The sequence below is a fragment of the Triticum urartu genome, chromosome 6A (genome assembly GCF_056163025.1).
Source record: "Triticum urartu cultivar PI428250 chromosome 6A, HENAU_Tu73, whole genome shotgun sequence".
Taxonomy (NCBI): Eukaryota; Viridiplantae; Streptophyta; class Magnoliopsida; order Poales; family Poaceae; genus Triticum; species Triticum urartu.
The window spans coordinates 593025061-593039609 of record NC_141878.1 but is presented as its reverse complement, the minus strand read 5'-3'; the positions used below and the strand labels follow the sequence as shown (position 1 = coordinate 593039609).

The following is a 14549-nucleotide window of genomic DNA, read 5'->3' as shown; positions in this document are numbered from 1 at the left end:
TCCCCGTGATACCGCTACAATACCGCACCCGGTCGCCCTGGATACCGGCACATGCCGCCGGCTTCCCCGCGTTCCGGTGCTATTATGTTGGCATATGTTACATCGTGTGTTTACCCCCACTATATATGAGAGGCCTAGGATACAAGTGTCCTATTAGGATACGACTCCACATCCTATGTAAACACAATACAACTCCTAGTCCAATTGTAACCTACCTTGTACACTATATTCGACACAACTCCAACAAGGAGCAAACTTATCATTCTTTTTTGGGGGTGCTGTGTGTAATTCACGGGGTTGGGACCTTCCAAACCTCCACTTTGGGAATAAATGATCCGGCGAGACCGTGGCTCTCAGTGCTCAACAATCAGCAAAACGTGTTAAAAGGGCAGTTTCAAATAGACTATGCTGGCCGATTGCCAACCACTCCCATTGTATTGTTTACAAGCTAAGCTAGGCCACGTCTTGGTTTTGTCATGCTGACGTTTTCTGATAATGAACTTATGGAAAAAATTTATAGTGACTTGGACAGTCAGAGCAATCCAACAAGCGGAGGAAAAATTTATAATGACTTGGACAGTCAAGCCTCGGGACAAAAGCTCAATACCCAAAAGTCATCCATTTTTTTGGCAAAGGGTGCCCAGACTTGGTTAGAGCAACAGCGAAAGGTGTACTGGAGATAACAAATGAGTCATTGAATGAAAGATATCTCGGTTTACCATTGGATGTTGGACGTGAGAAAAATGGAACTTCCTCGTATATCAAAGAACGGATATGAAAGCATGTACAAGGATGGATGGAGAAGATGCTACCAGGGAGCAGCAAAGAGGTCCTAATCAAGTCTATTGTGCATGCCACTAGTCTAATTTACTCTTCATTATGACTAGCCTTAGACATAGGCTCCTCCCTGAAGGGACGTCCCGTCTTTGCTCCTTTTTCAATTCGTATTAGCTGTACCAGTGGGGTCTGTAATGAACGTTGGTTTCTGGTAAAAGAAATCGGAGAGAAAACTTGCTTTACAAAAGACACAACAAAGTCTGGCATCTTTTTTCCATGTTTATAATTACTCGTTTGCATCGTAAGCAAGAGTTAGACTTGGCAAAGTCTACACCTATGGCAGCCAAAGCAGGGGGTTCCTTCCTTGAATTAGCTGGTCTCCTGTATCTAACAGCTTTTTTTTTTGAGGGGTTCCTGTATCTAACAGCTAGGTGCTTCTTGTTTGGCAATGATAGATAGCAATTGCCGGTTATATATCATAGCTTAGAAAAGCGACCTTGTTCTCTCCAGTGTAGCAATCTTATATGTTATCGGCTGTTGGCGAGATGTGTACGTCATTTTATTGTGTTGTAGACATGTTGCAAATGATAAGCTCGTGTTACCCGGTAAGATGGGGATGGCCTGGACAGCTACACTTTTTTTTTCTATTTTTCTTTAGCGTTGGGACAATATTGTCTGTTCGAAAGGAAGACTTTGCTTATAAATATAGTGATCAAGTACGTCCTCGGAGTATAGTAGCACTCGCAAAGAAACTTCCACTTGCTCTTTCGTCATTATCTGATCTATAGGTTGTGGAAATTTTCCACCATTTTGAATAAAAAAAATCTCTTCTTAATTCCCGTCCACCTTGCACGCTATACTCCAGCTCGGATCATATCCCTGAACACTGCGTGGGTGGACACCAGCAGGCTTTGGTGTTTCGTCCAGTTAGAGAGAGGCTTCTTGGTCATGGGACGTCTCTATTCTTTTCCTTTTTGTTAGTTGGCCTTAGCTAGGGCCTGTAACGAACACTAAATTTTGGTAAATGAATTCGGGGATGAAACTCTCTCTAAAAAATTGAGCAACGTGGAGTCTTCCTTCTTTCTATGTATGTTGTTACCATTATTGTCAGCTTCGACACAAGAGTAAGACTTGACATAGTCCTCATCTATGGATGCACGATGCAAGATATTCTTTCAATTAGCTGGACTCCTGCGTCTGACATTCATTGGTTGCACCCGTCAATGATGGAGTTTACGCTCTGCACCTTTGTTGGAAGGCATAGATTTCTCAGACGTGCTCTTTAGGGTAAAACCCCAAGATCCGGCATTCAACACCGGGATCATGCTATAGCGGTGCTTGGGCGGTGTTCCTTTTCTGAAGGCGTTGCCTTCGGAGAACCTTGCATGTGGTTCGTCTATTGTCCAGGACATTGGTGGTGGTGTAGTTGTTTAGTTGTGTGTCGTTAGTTGCGTGACTCTTTTAGTTTTTTACCCTTTCTGTTTTATCTTCTTAACTATGTGCATCCTCAATATCTCAACTAATTTTTAATATTGTGTCATTGCAGAGGCTGAATGTAATTACTATCATCTTGATATTATGATTTTTTGTAAAAGCTGGACTCCTTTGTCTAACACCTAAGGCGTTGTTTTACAATGCTGGCTAGCTTGCCAAATGCCGATTATATATCACAGCTTCAGCTTATTAGTCAAGCGACCTTGTTGACTCTAGTGTGGTACTTCTATATGATATACGTATTGTCAGCAAGATGCGTCATTGCATTGTATAGTAATAAACATGTTGCAAATGGTGACAAGATTAAGCCCATCTGACGCGGTGCGATGGGGATGGCCTGGACAATAACACTTTTATTATTTTTCTTGAGAGTTGGGACAATAATGTTTGATCTACTCCAGAAAAGCATTTAGAAACTTCCACTTGATCTTTCCACCTAATCTGATTGGAATCAAAATACCAGAAAATCTGCTAGTAGATATGTAAAAATGTTCTCTAGTGGCCGGCTGCAAGTGGAGTTCTAACATAATATTGTTGCGGGCTGCAAGTGGGCGTAGAGTTAATATTGCAAGCCGATCGCTGTCTCTATTAAGCAATATGTGCTCCATGCGGCGATACATATGCACACAGTATATGCCTATATGCCATGCGAGACGCACAGTGTATGCCATCTGAGGTGCCATAATTTGAATGAATTATGAATAAGCAAAGAAAGATCTTAGATCGGAAAACCAAAAAGGAAACGCCGATCAAAGTAACCGGCGAGAGATAGAAAAAACCGGATCAAAGAATCGAGAAAAAACTCTCTTGGGCACTGGTCAATATGACCGGCAGAAGAACCCTAGGTACGGGCGGCGCAGTCCCTGGCGGCAGTCATGGAGGCCGACCGCCCCGGGGGCAGCACGCGGGGCAGAAGCATTGGAAGGTGGCTAGGGTTTGGACCGGTTAGTCTGATACGATGTTAGAAGGGAATAGAGAGAGATTGGTAGAATATGATGTGTGTTGTATTGAGCCTTCAGGCGTTTTATACAGAGTACAAGGCTTGGAGCACAATAAGTCTTTTCTAAAGATAAGGCAGAAGATGATTATAAATCATAATCTACCATATGCAAATATATGTCTATATACTCTAACAAGCAGTAAGGGCCAAAGGAAAGCATCTCTGTCCGATTCCAGTTGAGGACTGAGCCAAGTGGCGAGCGAGATTATTGAAGGATGGGTTACCCACACGACAAGTGATGAAGTTTAAACATTTGGGAGTGCCGGATGAATGTCCCAGGTGCTGTCGAGGAATAGAAGACAACTTTCATGCTGTTGTGGCGTGCCCTACCTCCAGCGCTGTTTGGGATGCTATGGGGGAAGTCTGGAATATCCCAGCAAAGGAGGTGATTATAAACACAGGCCATGAATGGCTCTTTGATCTGCTAGTTACCCTTGAGGAGGAGGACTGGGCAAAAATCTTGATGATCATATGGAGGAACTGGGACTAAATCATCTAACTTCCCGGATGGTCATCCATCCTCCCACTACCCCAACCTGAGCACGCTTAACTTTCGGATTCTATTCTCCCTCGTTTTCAAGTCTGTACATGTTGTTTTCCTGACAATAGTAAGATGACAATCCTATTAACTCTTAGAAGTTTAGCTTGAGCATGAAGTCACACATTTCACTGTTTGAGTTTGAAACTATAGTAGGTCACCTTGTAATGGAGATTCAGGAGATAATGAGAGAAAGGGAGCTTGTGGACTTGTGGTACGTCGTGTTGGTCGTTTGCAGAATAGAGCTGCAGATCACCTTGCCTGTATGTCGAGAGTGGAGCACATCACCGAGTTGTGGCTGCAGGTGCCTCCAGCTGCTCTTGTGAGCTATCTGGCAAGCGATTGTACAACTATTCCATAATTAATAAAGCCCCTTTTTCAGTCGTAAAAAAAAAGTGGCGAGCGAGGTCTATTCTCCTTTTGACTTTTGATAAGGTGCCGTGCGTGAGAATATTCTTGCAGGTGTGTACGTAACTGTGAGCGTGGTTTCTTTCTTTAAAACACCTGCAAGCAAAGCAAGTTGAGCGTCCAGCATGCATCCAGCGTTCCAACCTCCAACTCAACTCACAGGCTTCACGGCTGGCAGACCTCAGAGCCCGGCCGGCGGCGGCAAAACCATGCAAGAGAGGCTGTCGTTCCGTGCGATTCGGCCGAGCAAAGGTGCCCTAGCTACTCTCTCTTGGGCAAAGCAAAGGTGCCTCCTCCTCCGGATTACTCACTCAGTTAGTACTGCTTCTTCCATCTTCTTTACTGTCAAAAACAAAAATCTCGCAAAAGGCAAAACTAAAAAATTTCACGTGGGTTCTACTACTAGTATTTTCCCTCATCGGATCATGAAACCTAAGGCCTCCTTTGGAATTTCATAGGAATTCTAGAGGATAGGATTCTTATAGGATTTTTTCCTTTAAAGCCCTTTGGTTCATAGGAATGGATTCCTATTCCTACATAGGATTGGTTCCTATCCTCCATATTTCATAGGAAAATAAAAATGAGCCTAGACTCAATGAAAAAATTCCTTTGGTATTAACCAAATGACATCTTGTTTTTTATTTCTACTCATAGGATTTGAGATACATGTCATCTCATTTCCTACAAGATTCCTATTCCTACGATAATCCTATTCTATGAACCAAAAGAGACCCGCTTGGATCGTTGGATTTTCCCTACACCTGTAACTTACCGTTTCCAATTCAATACATGCGACCGAGTTGTATTTGCTTTGTGTGTGTGTGTGTGTGTGTGGGGGGGGGGGGGGGGGTTGTAATGTAATACCATGTCACAAGTATGTGAGGAGGAGGAGCGAGTCCACGTCGGTGGGGGTGACAAACTTGGCCGCACTACGACCGCCGGCGAGGAGTAGGAGAAGTAGGAGCGAGTCGATGTCCACGTCGGTGGGGGTGACAAACTTGGCCGCACTACGACCGCCGGCGAGGAGTAGGAGAAGTAGGAGCGAGTCGATGTCGCCATCGCGGTCAGCTCACCACCGCTGGTGCCTAGCCCCCGTCCCGGCGCCTAACCCCTGTCGTGGTCGCGGGATCCGGAGCCTCACCACGTCCTCGGAGCCGGAGCCTCACCATGTCGCCATCGCTTCGCCCCCTCGCAGACACCGAGCCGGCGCCTCCCCATTCCTTGTGTCTGCGGTGGCGCAGCGCAGCCCTCGGCCTCGTCTTTCCTAGGTCGTGCGGAGCGAGGGATGGGGGGATAAAAACGACCAGTTCAGGTCTGTATCATATACCGGCCTGTTACGGGTGTAAAACGAAAAACCAGTGTAAGTTTTACAGCCCCAAAACGACCATCCAATCACCTATACGAAGCCCACCCGCTTTCTTTCTACAGGGGTATAATTTACAGGTTGTTTGGGCTGCGAAACAACCATCCAAGCGGGGCCTTAGTGTTGTTCATGAGAGCAAAGCTCACAAAACCTATTAGTATTGTTCATGACCTACTCATAAGTTTTTTTTTTCTCTTTGAAAACAAGGTATGCAAGCTGCAGGCTTGTGTATCAATTGATGCACGCAATGACCAAACTTGCAGTAAACATAGTACGCACAATGTTTTATTCTTCATTCAAACTTTGCAGGTGACATGGCCATTAGTCAAGCAGCAAGGCTCGCCACCATGCTTATGCTACTGCCGTTGCTGCTCATTTCTTGCGGAGTCGGGAGCATCCTTTGCTCGTCAATGACGACGGTCCATGATAACAGCACGGATATGATCTCGCTGCTAGATTTCAAGCGGGCCATCACCAACAACTCAAGACAAGCCTTGAGATCTTGGCACGCGAGCGTCCCTCTTTGCAGTTGGGAGGACGTCCACTGCAGCTCGGGGCGAGTCACTAAACTGTACCTCAGCGAACGAGGGTTGTTGGGCCGGATATCCCCCTCCCTTGGCAACCTAACATTCCTTAGGACACTGGACCTGTCCCAAAATGGCTTCACCGGCGAGTTACCTCCTCTCAACCGTCTCCACAGACTGGAATACCTTGACTTGGGACACAATTCATTGCAAGGGACGATTCCAGATACTCTCACAAACTGCTCCAAGCTACGGATCCTAGACCTATCTGCCAACTTACTAATGGGTGAAATTCCCCTTGGTATAGGTCGCCTATCCAATCTAAGGAAAATATGGCTTTCCTCAAATAATCTCACCGGAGCAATCCCACCAAGCCTAAAAAATAACAGTCAGCTTGAAGACATCGTGCTTACTGAAAATAAGCTCACGGGGACCATTCCTGATGAGATGGGAATTTTCCCATCTCTTGTTAATTTAGACCTTGCTGGAAATATGCTATCAGGTGGAATTCCAGAAACCTTGTACAAATACAATCAGTCTTCTCTCCAATATTTATACTTATATTCCAATATGCTTGGGAAAACAGTGCCGTCGAACTTTGGTGACACCCTCCTGAGTCTTAAACATCTCTGTTTGGACAACAACAATTTTGAAGGTCATCTCCCTGCTTCACTAGGCAATATTTCAGAGCTAAGACTGTTAAACTTGTCGTCCAACAATTTCATTGGTCAAGTTCCAGGTTCTTTTGGTAATCTTGCACTGTTAGAATACCTAATCCTTCAGCGAAACAACTTTTGGGGCTTCATCCCAATAGAGCTTGGTGACTTAAAGCAGCTCACCCATCTAGATCTGTCTGATAATAATCTGCAAGGTGGGGTGCCATGACAGAGAGTATATTTGTTGAAAATAACAGTTCCGTCTCACTTGAAGGCAACATGGACTTTTTTTTGGAGGAACACTGGATCTGCTCGCATGTCCCGCCATCTCTCGGAGAGAAGAAACATAGTATGTTCTACCTGATTATTGTACTACGTCATTACAATACTTAGTTGCATGTCACTCATATTCTTTGGCCTATTTTATGCTCACCAAGAAGACGTCAAGAGCAAACCTATCATTGTACTACCTGATTATTGTAATTCACGGGGTTGGGACCTTCCGAACCTTCACTTTGGCAAATAAACGATCCACTGAGATCGTGGCTCTCAGTGCTCAATCAGCAAAACAGATTAAAAGGGGAGTTGCACATAAACAATGCTGGCCGATTGCCAACCACTCCATTGTATTGTTTACAAGCTAAGTTAGGCACGTCTTGATCTTTTCATGCTAACTTTTTCCGATACTAAACTTATGGCAAATTATTATTATTTTGCGGGAAACTTCTAATCTATTCATCTCCAATCATGGTAATACAACGAACACACGAAATAATAAAAATTGCATCCAGATTCGAAGGCGCGCCGACTTTGTTTTTGAAAAGGAGGGTCATCCCTGGCCTCTACATCAGACTGATACATGCATCCACATTATCAAGCAAAAGTACCAAAATGTCCGCGAATCAGTACAAGCTCACATGGAGCTAAAAAGATGAAGTATTGCCTCTTGAACCGGAGAGTGGCGCAGCTCAAGAAAATGTTCCTGAGGTGCCTGCACCGACTAGAGAGGAAGTTAATGATGATGATCATGAAACTTCAGATCAAGTTGCTACTGAACTTCTAGGTCCACAAGGACATGTTCCACACCAGAGTGGTACGGCAACCCTGTCCTGGAAATCATGTTGTTAGACAATGGTGAACCTTCGAACTATGAAGAAGCGATGGCGGGCCCAGATTCCGACAAATGGCTGGAAGCCATGAAATCCGAGATAGGATCCATGTATGAAAACGAAGTATGGACTTTGACTGACTTGCCCGATGATCGGCGAGCCATAGAAAACAAATGGATCTTTAAGAAGAAGACAGACGCGGATGGTAATGTGACCATCTATAAGGCTCGGCTTGTCGCTAAGGGTTATCGACAAGTTCAAGGGGTTGACTACGATGAGACTTTCTCACCCGTAGCGAAGCTGAAGTCCATCTGAATCATGTTAGCAATTGCCGCATTCTATGATTATGAGATATGGCAAATGGACGTCAAAACAACATTCCTTAATGGTTTCCTAAGGAAGAATTGTATCTGATGCAGCCGGAAGGTTTTGTCGATCCTAAGAATGCTGACAAGGTGTGCAAGCTCCAACGCTCAATCTATGGGCTGGTGCAAGCCTCTCGGAGTTGGAACATTCGATTTGATGAGATGATCAAAGCGTTTGGGTTTACGCAGACTTATGGAGAAGCATGTGTTTACAAGAAAGTGAGTGGGAGCTCTGTAGCATTTCTCATATTATATGTGAATGACATACTATTGATGGGAAATAATATAGAATTCTTGGAAAGCATAAAGGCCTACTTGAACAAGTGTTTTTCAATGAAGGACCTTGGAGAAGCTGCTTATATATTAGGCATCAAGATCTATAGAGATAGATCGAGACGCCTCATTGGTCTTTCACAAAGTACGTACCTTGACAAGATATTGAAGAAGTTCAATATGGATCAGTCCAAGAAGGGGTTCTTGCCTGTATTGCAATGTATGAGATTGAGTACGGCTCAATGCCCGACCACGGCAGAAGATAGAGAAAAGATGAGTGTCGTCCCCTATGCCTCGGCCATAGGGTCTATTATGTATGCCATGCTGTGTACCAGACCTGATGTAAACCTTGACGTGAGTTTGGTAGGAAGGTACCAAAGTAATCCCGGCATGGAACACTGGACAGCGGTCAAGAATATCCTGAAGTACCTGAAAAGGACTAAGGATATGTTTCTCGTTTATGGAGATGACGAAGAGCTCGTCGTAAAGGGTTACGTCGATGCTAGCTTCGACACAGATCTGGATGACTCCAAGTCTCAAACCGGATACGTGTATATTTTGAATGGTGGGGCAGTCAACTGGTGTAGTTGCAAGCAAAGCGTCGTGGCGGGATCTACATGTGAAGCAGAGTACATGGCAGCCTCGGAGGCAACACAAGAAGCAATCTGGATGAAGGAGTTCATTACCGACCTAGGAGTTATTCCCAATGCGTCGGGTCCGATGACTCTCTTCTGTGAAAACACTGGAGCTATTGCCCTTGCCAAGGAGCCCAGGTTTCACAGGAAGACCAGGCATATCAAGCGTCGCTTCAACTCCATTCGGGAAAATGTTCAAAATGGAGACATAGATATTTGTAAAGTGCATACGGACCTGAATGTCGCAGATCCGTTAACTAAACCTCTTCCTCAAGCAAAACATGATCAACACCAGAACTCTATGGGTGTTCGATTTATCACAATGTAACTAGATTATTGACTCTAGTGCAAGTGGGAGACTGTTGGAAATATGCCCTAGAGGCAATAATAAAATGGTTATTATTATATTTCCTTGTTCATGATAATTGTCTATTGTTCATGCTATAACTGTATTATCCGGAAATCGTGATACATGTGTGAATACATAGACCACAACATGTCCCTAGTGAGCCTCTAGTTGACTAGCTTGGTGATCAACAGATGGTCATGGTTTCCTGACTATGGACATTGGATGTCATTGATAACGGGATCACATCATTAAGGGAAAGATGTGATGGACAAGACCCAATCCTAAGCATAGCACAAGATCGTGTAGTTCGTCTGCTAGAGCTTTTCTAATGTCAAGTATCTTTTCCTTAGACCATGAGATTGTGCAACTCCCGGATACTGTAGGAATACTTTGGGTGTGCCAAACGTCACAACGTAACTGGGTGACTATAAAGGTGCACTACGGGTATCTTTGAAAGTGTCTGTTGGGTTGGCACGAATCGAGAGTGAGATTTGTCACTTCGTATGAAGGAGAGGTATCTCTGGGCCCACTCGGTAAGACATCATCGTAATGAGCTCAATGTGACTAAGGGTTGGTCATGGGATGATGTGTTACGCAACGAGTAAAGTGACTTGCCGGCAACGAGATTGAACGAGGTATTGGGATACCGACGATCGAATCTCGGGCAAGTAAAATACCGATTGACAAAGGGAATTGTATACGTGATTGCTTGAATCCTCGACATCGTGGTTCATCCGATGAGATCATCGTGGAACATGTGGGAGCCAACATGGGTATCCAGATCCCGTTGTTGGTTATTGGCCGGAGAGTTGTCTCGGTCATGTCTGCATGGTTTCCGAACCCGTAGGGTCTACACACTTAAGGTTCGATGACGCTAGGGTTATTAGGAAGATTTGTATGTGATTACTGAATGTTGTTCGGAGTCCCGGATGAGATCTTGGATGTCACGAGGAGTTCCGGAATAGTCCGGAGGTGAAGATTTATATATGGGAAGTCATCATACGGTCACCGGAAATATTCGAGGGTATGCCGGTATTGTACCGGGACCACCGAAGGGGTTCCGGGGGTCCACCTGCCCCGGAGGGCCTTATGGGCTGTAGGTGGAAGGGAACCAGCCCCTAGTGGGCTGGGCACCATCCCACCCAAGGGCCCATGCGCCTAGGGTTTGGGTGGAACCCTAAAGGGGGGCGCCACCCTTGCTTGGGGGGCAAGCCCCCTCCCCCTTGGCCGCCGCCCCCCTCTAGATCTCATCTAGAGGGGCCGACCCCCTTCCCCCTTGTCCCTATAAATAGAGGGGCGAGGGGAGGGCTGCAGCACCACATCCAAGGCGCAGCCCCTCCCCTCCCCAACACCTCTCCTCCTCCGCGCGAGCTTGGCGAAGCCCTGCCGGAGAACTGCCACTCCATCACCATCACGCCGTCGTGCTGCTGTTGGAGCCTTCTTCCTCAACCTCTCCCTCCTCCTTGCTGGATCAAGGCGCGGGAGATGTCACCGGGCTGCACGTGTGTTGAACGCGGAGGCACCGTTGTTCGGTGCTTAGATCGGATTCGTCCGCGATCTGAATCGCTACGTGTACGACTCCTCCAACCGCATTCTAGCAACGCTTCCGACTCGCGATCTTCAAGGGTATGAAGATGCACTCCCCTCTCGTTGCTAGTTACTCCATAGATTGATCTTGGTGATGCGTAGAATTTTTTAATTTCTGCAACGATCCCCAACAAAAAGAACTTGCATGACATCTTTTGTCCTACCCTCCCGTGGCAGCGGGATCCTTACAGAAACTAAGGGATATTAAGGCATCCTTTTAATAGAGAACCGGAACAAAGCATTAACACATAGTGAATACATGAACTCCTCAAACTACGGTCATCACCGGTAAGTATCCCGATTATTGTCACTTCGGGGTTAACGGATCATAACACATAATATGTGACTATAGACATGGAAGATAGGATCAAGAACACTCATATATTGATGAAAACATAATAGGTTCAGATCTGAAATCATGGCACTCGGGTCCTAGTGACAAGCATTAAGCATAGCAAAGTCATAGCAACATCAATCTCAGAACATAGTGGACACTAGGGATCAAACCCTAACAAAACTAACTCGGTTACATGATAGATCTCATCCAACCCATCACCGTCCAGCAAGCCTATGATGGAATTACTCACGCACGGCGGTGAGCATCACGAAATTGGTGATGGAGGATGGTTGGTGATGACAATGGCGGCGGATTCCCCTCTCCGGAGCCCCGAACGGACTCCCGATCAGCCCTCCCGAGAGGTTTTAGGGCTTGGCGGCGGCTCCGTATCGTAAAATGCGATGATTTCTTCTCTCTGATTTTTTCTCTCATCGAAACTCAATATATGGAGGTGGAGTTGGAGTCGGAGAGGCAGCAGGGGGCCCACGAGGTAGGGGGCGCCCCCCACCCTCGTGGCAAGACGGTGGGCCCCCTGGCCTTCATCTTTGGCTGGAATTTTTCTTATTTTCTGAAAAGTGTCTCCGTGAAGTTTCAGGTCATTCCGAGAACGTTTGCTCTTGCACATAAATAACACCATGGTAATTCTGATAAAAACAGCGTCAGTCCGGGTTAGTTCTATTCAAATCATGCAAGTTAGAGTCCAAAACAAGGGCAAAAGTGTTTGGAAAAGTAGATACATTGGAGATGTATCAGTGTCGTGTACGAAAACGGAGTCCGGAGAGCACACGAGGTGCCCACGAGGTAGGGGGCGCGCCCTCCACCCTCGTGGAGCCCTCGTGTCCTTCCTGGACTGCTGCTTATTTTTCTATTTTTCTAAATATTCCAAAACGGAGAAATATTGCCTTAAAAACTGTTTTGGAGTCGGTTTACTTACCGTACCACATAACTATTCCTTTTCGGACTCTGAAACGTTCCGAAAAGTGTCCTTTATGTATTCCTTCGGGGTTACAGTTTCAATAACATTGGTTTCAACATTTATGGGATTACCTGAGATATAGTGTTTCATTCTTTGACCATTCACCACCTTCGGATTTGTGCCTTCGAAGTTGTTGATTTTTATGGCACCTGAACGGTAGACCTCCTCGATAACGTACGGACCTTCCCATTTAGAGAGAAGTTTTCCTGCAAAAAATCTTAAACGAGAGTTGTATAGCAATACATAATCACCTACATTAAACTCACGCTTTTGTATCCTTTTGTCATGCCATCTTTTAACTTTTTCTTTAAACAACTTGGCATTTTAGTAGGCTTGGGTTCTCCATTCATCAAGTGAGCTAATATCAAATAACCTCTTCTCACTGGCAATTTTAAAATCATAATTAAGTTCTTTAATAGCCCAATAAGCCTTGTGTTCTAGTTCGAGAGGCAAGTGACATGCTTTTCCATAGACCATTTTATAGGGAGACATACCCATAGGATTTTTATATGTAGTTCTATAGGCCCATAATGCATCATGAAGTTTCTTGGACCAATTCTTTCTAGACCTATTAACAGTCTTTTGCAAAATTAATTTGAGTTCTCTATTACTCAATTCTACTTGACCACTAGATTGAGGGTGATAAGGAGATGCAATTCTATGATTAACATCATATTTAGCAAGCATTTTACGGAAAGCACCATGAATAAAATGTGAACCACCATCAGTCATTAAATATCTAGGGACTCCAAATCTTGGAAAAATAACTTCTTTAAGCATTTTAATAGAGGTGTTATGATCAGCACTACTAGTTGGAATAGCTTCTACTCACTTAGTAACATAATCAACAACAACGAAAATATGTGTATAACCATTAGAGGAAGGAAAAGGTCCCATATAGTCAAAGCCCCAAACATCAAACGGTTCAATAACAAGTGAATAATTCATAGGCATTTCTTGACGTCTACTGATATTACCAATTCTTTGACATTCATCACAAGATAAGACAAACTTACGGGCATCCTTGAAGAGTGTAGGCCAATAAAAACCAGATTGCAGTACCTTATGTGCAGTTCTATCTCCAACATGGTGTCCTCCATAAGCTTCGGAGTGACACTTGCGTAGGATCTGTTCCTGTTCATGCTCAGGTACACAACGTCTAATAACACCATCTACTCCTTCTTTATAAAGATGTGGGTCATCCCAAAAGTAATGCCTCAAATCATAGAAGAACTTTTTCTTTTGCTGGTATGTGAAACTAGGAGGTATAAACTTAGCAACAATGTAATTAGCATAATCAGCATACCATGGAGCAGTATGAGAAGCATTTATGACATTTAATTGCTCATCAGGAAAACTATCATCAATAGGTAGTGGGTCATCGAGCACATTTTCTAACCTAGACAAGTTGTCTGCAACAGGGTTCTCAGCTCCCTTTCTATCAACAATATGCAAATCAAATTCTTGTAGCAAGAGAACCCATCTAATAAGTCTAGGTTTAGCATCTTTCTTTTCCATAAGATATTTAATAGCAGCATGATCAGTGTGAATAGTTACTTTAGAATCAACAATATAAGGTCTAAACTTATCACAAGCAAATACAACTGCTAAGAATCCTTTTTCAGTAGTAGCATAATTTCTTTGAGCACTGTCTAGAGTTTTACTAGCATATTGAATAAAATTTAGTTTCTTATCAACTCTTTGTCCTAGAACAGCACCTACAACATAATCACTAGCATCACACATAATTTCAAAGGGTAAATTCCAATCAGGTGGCTGAACAATAGGTGCAGAGATCAATGCTTTCTTAAGTATTTCAAATGCTTCTACACAATCATCATCAAAAACAAATGGTATATCTTTTTGTAATAAATTATTCAGAGGCCGAGAGATTTTTGAGAAGTCCTTAATGAACCTCCTATAAAATCCAGCATGACCAAGGAAACTTCATATACCTTTGATGTCCTTGGGACATGGCATCTTTTCAATAGCATCAACCTTGGCTTTATCAATTTCAATACCTCTTTCAGAAATTTTATGCCCCAAGACAATACCTTCATTAACCATAAAGTGGCACTTTTGCCAATTCAAGACAAGATTAGTTTCTTCACATCTCTGCAAAACTCGATCAAGGTTGCTCAAGCAATCATCAAAAGAA

The 14549-nt window shown here is 44.2% G+C and overlaps 1 protein-coding gene across 3 annotated transcripts; it reads left to right on the top strand.

Annotated features, from left to right (window-relative positions):
- Positions 1-4367: 4367 nt before the first annotated feature.
- Positions 4368-7428, top strand: LOC125528113 (uncharacterized). Of its 3 annotated transcripts, XM_087529144.1 has the most exons (3): positions 4368-4503; positions 5890-6606; positions 6691-7428. In XM_087529144.1, exons 2-3 carry the CDS (start codon positions 5895-5897, stop codon positions 6987-6989), a joined length of 1011 nt encoding a protein of 336 aa, XP_087385270.1. In that variant the 5' UTR covers positions 4368-4503; positions 5890-5894; the 3' UTR covers positions 6990-7428. The 3 variants fall into 3 exon arrangements, with proteins under 3 accessions (XP_087385270.1, XP_048548583.2, XP_048548584.2); XM_048692626.2 differs by having other exon boundaries at positions 5890-7428; XM_048692627.2 differs by having other exon boundaries at positions 4404-4531; positions 5890-7428.
- The last annotated feature ends 7121 nt before the right edge of the window (positions 7429-14549 follow it).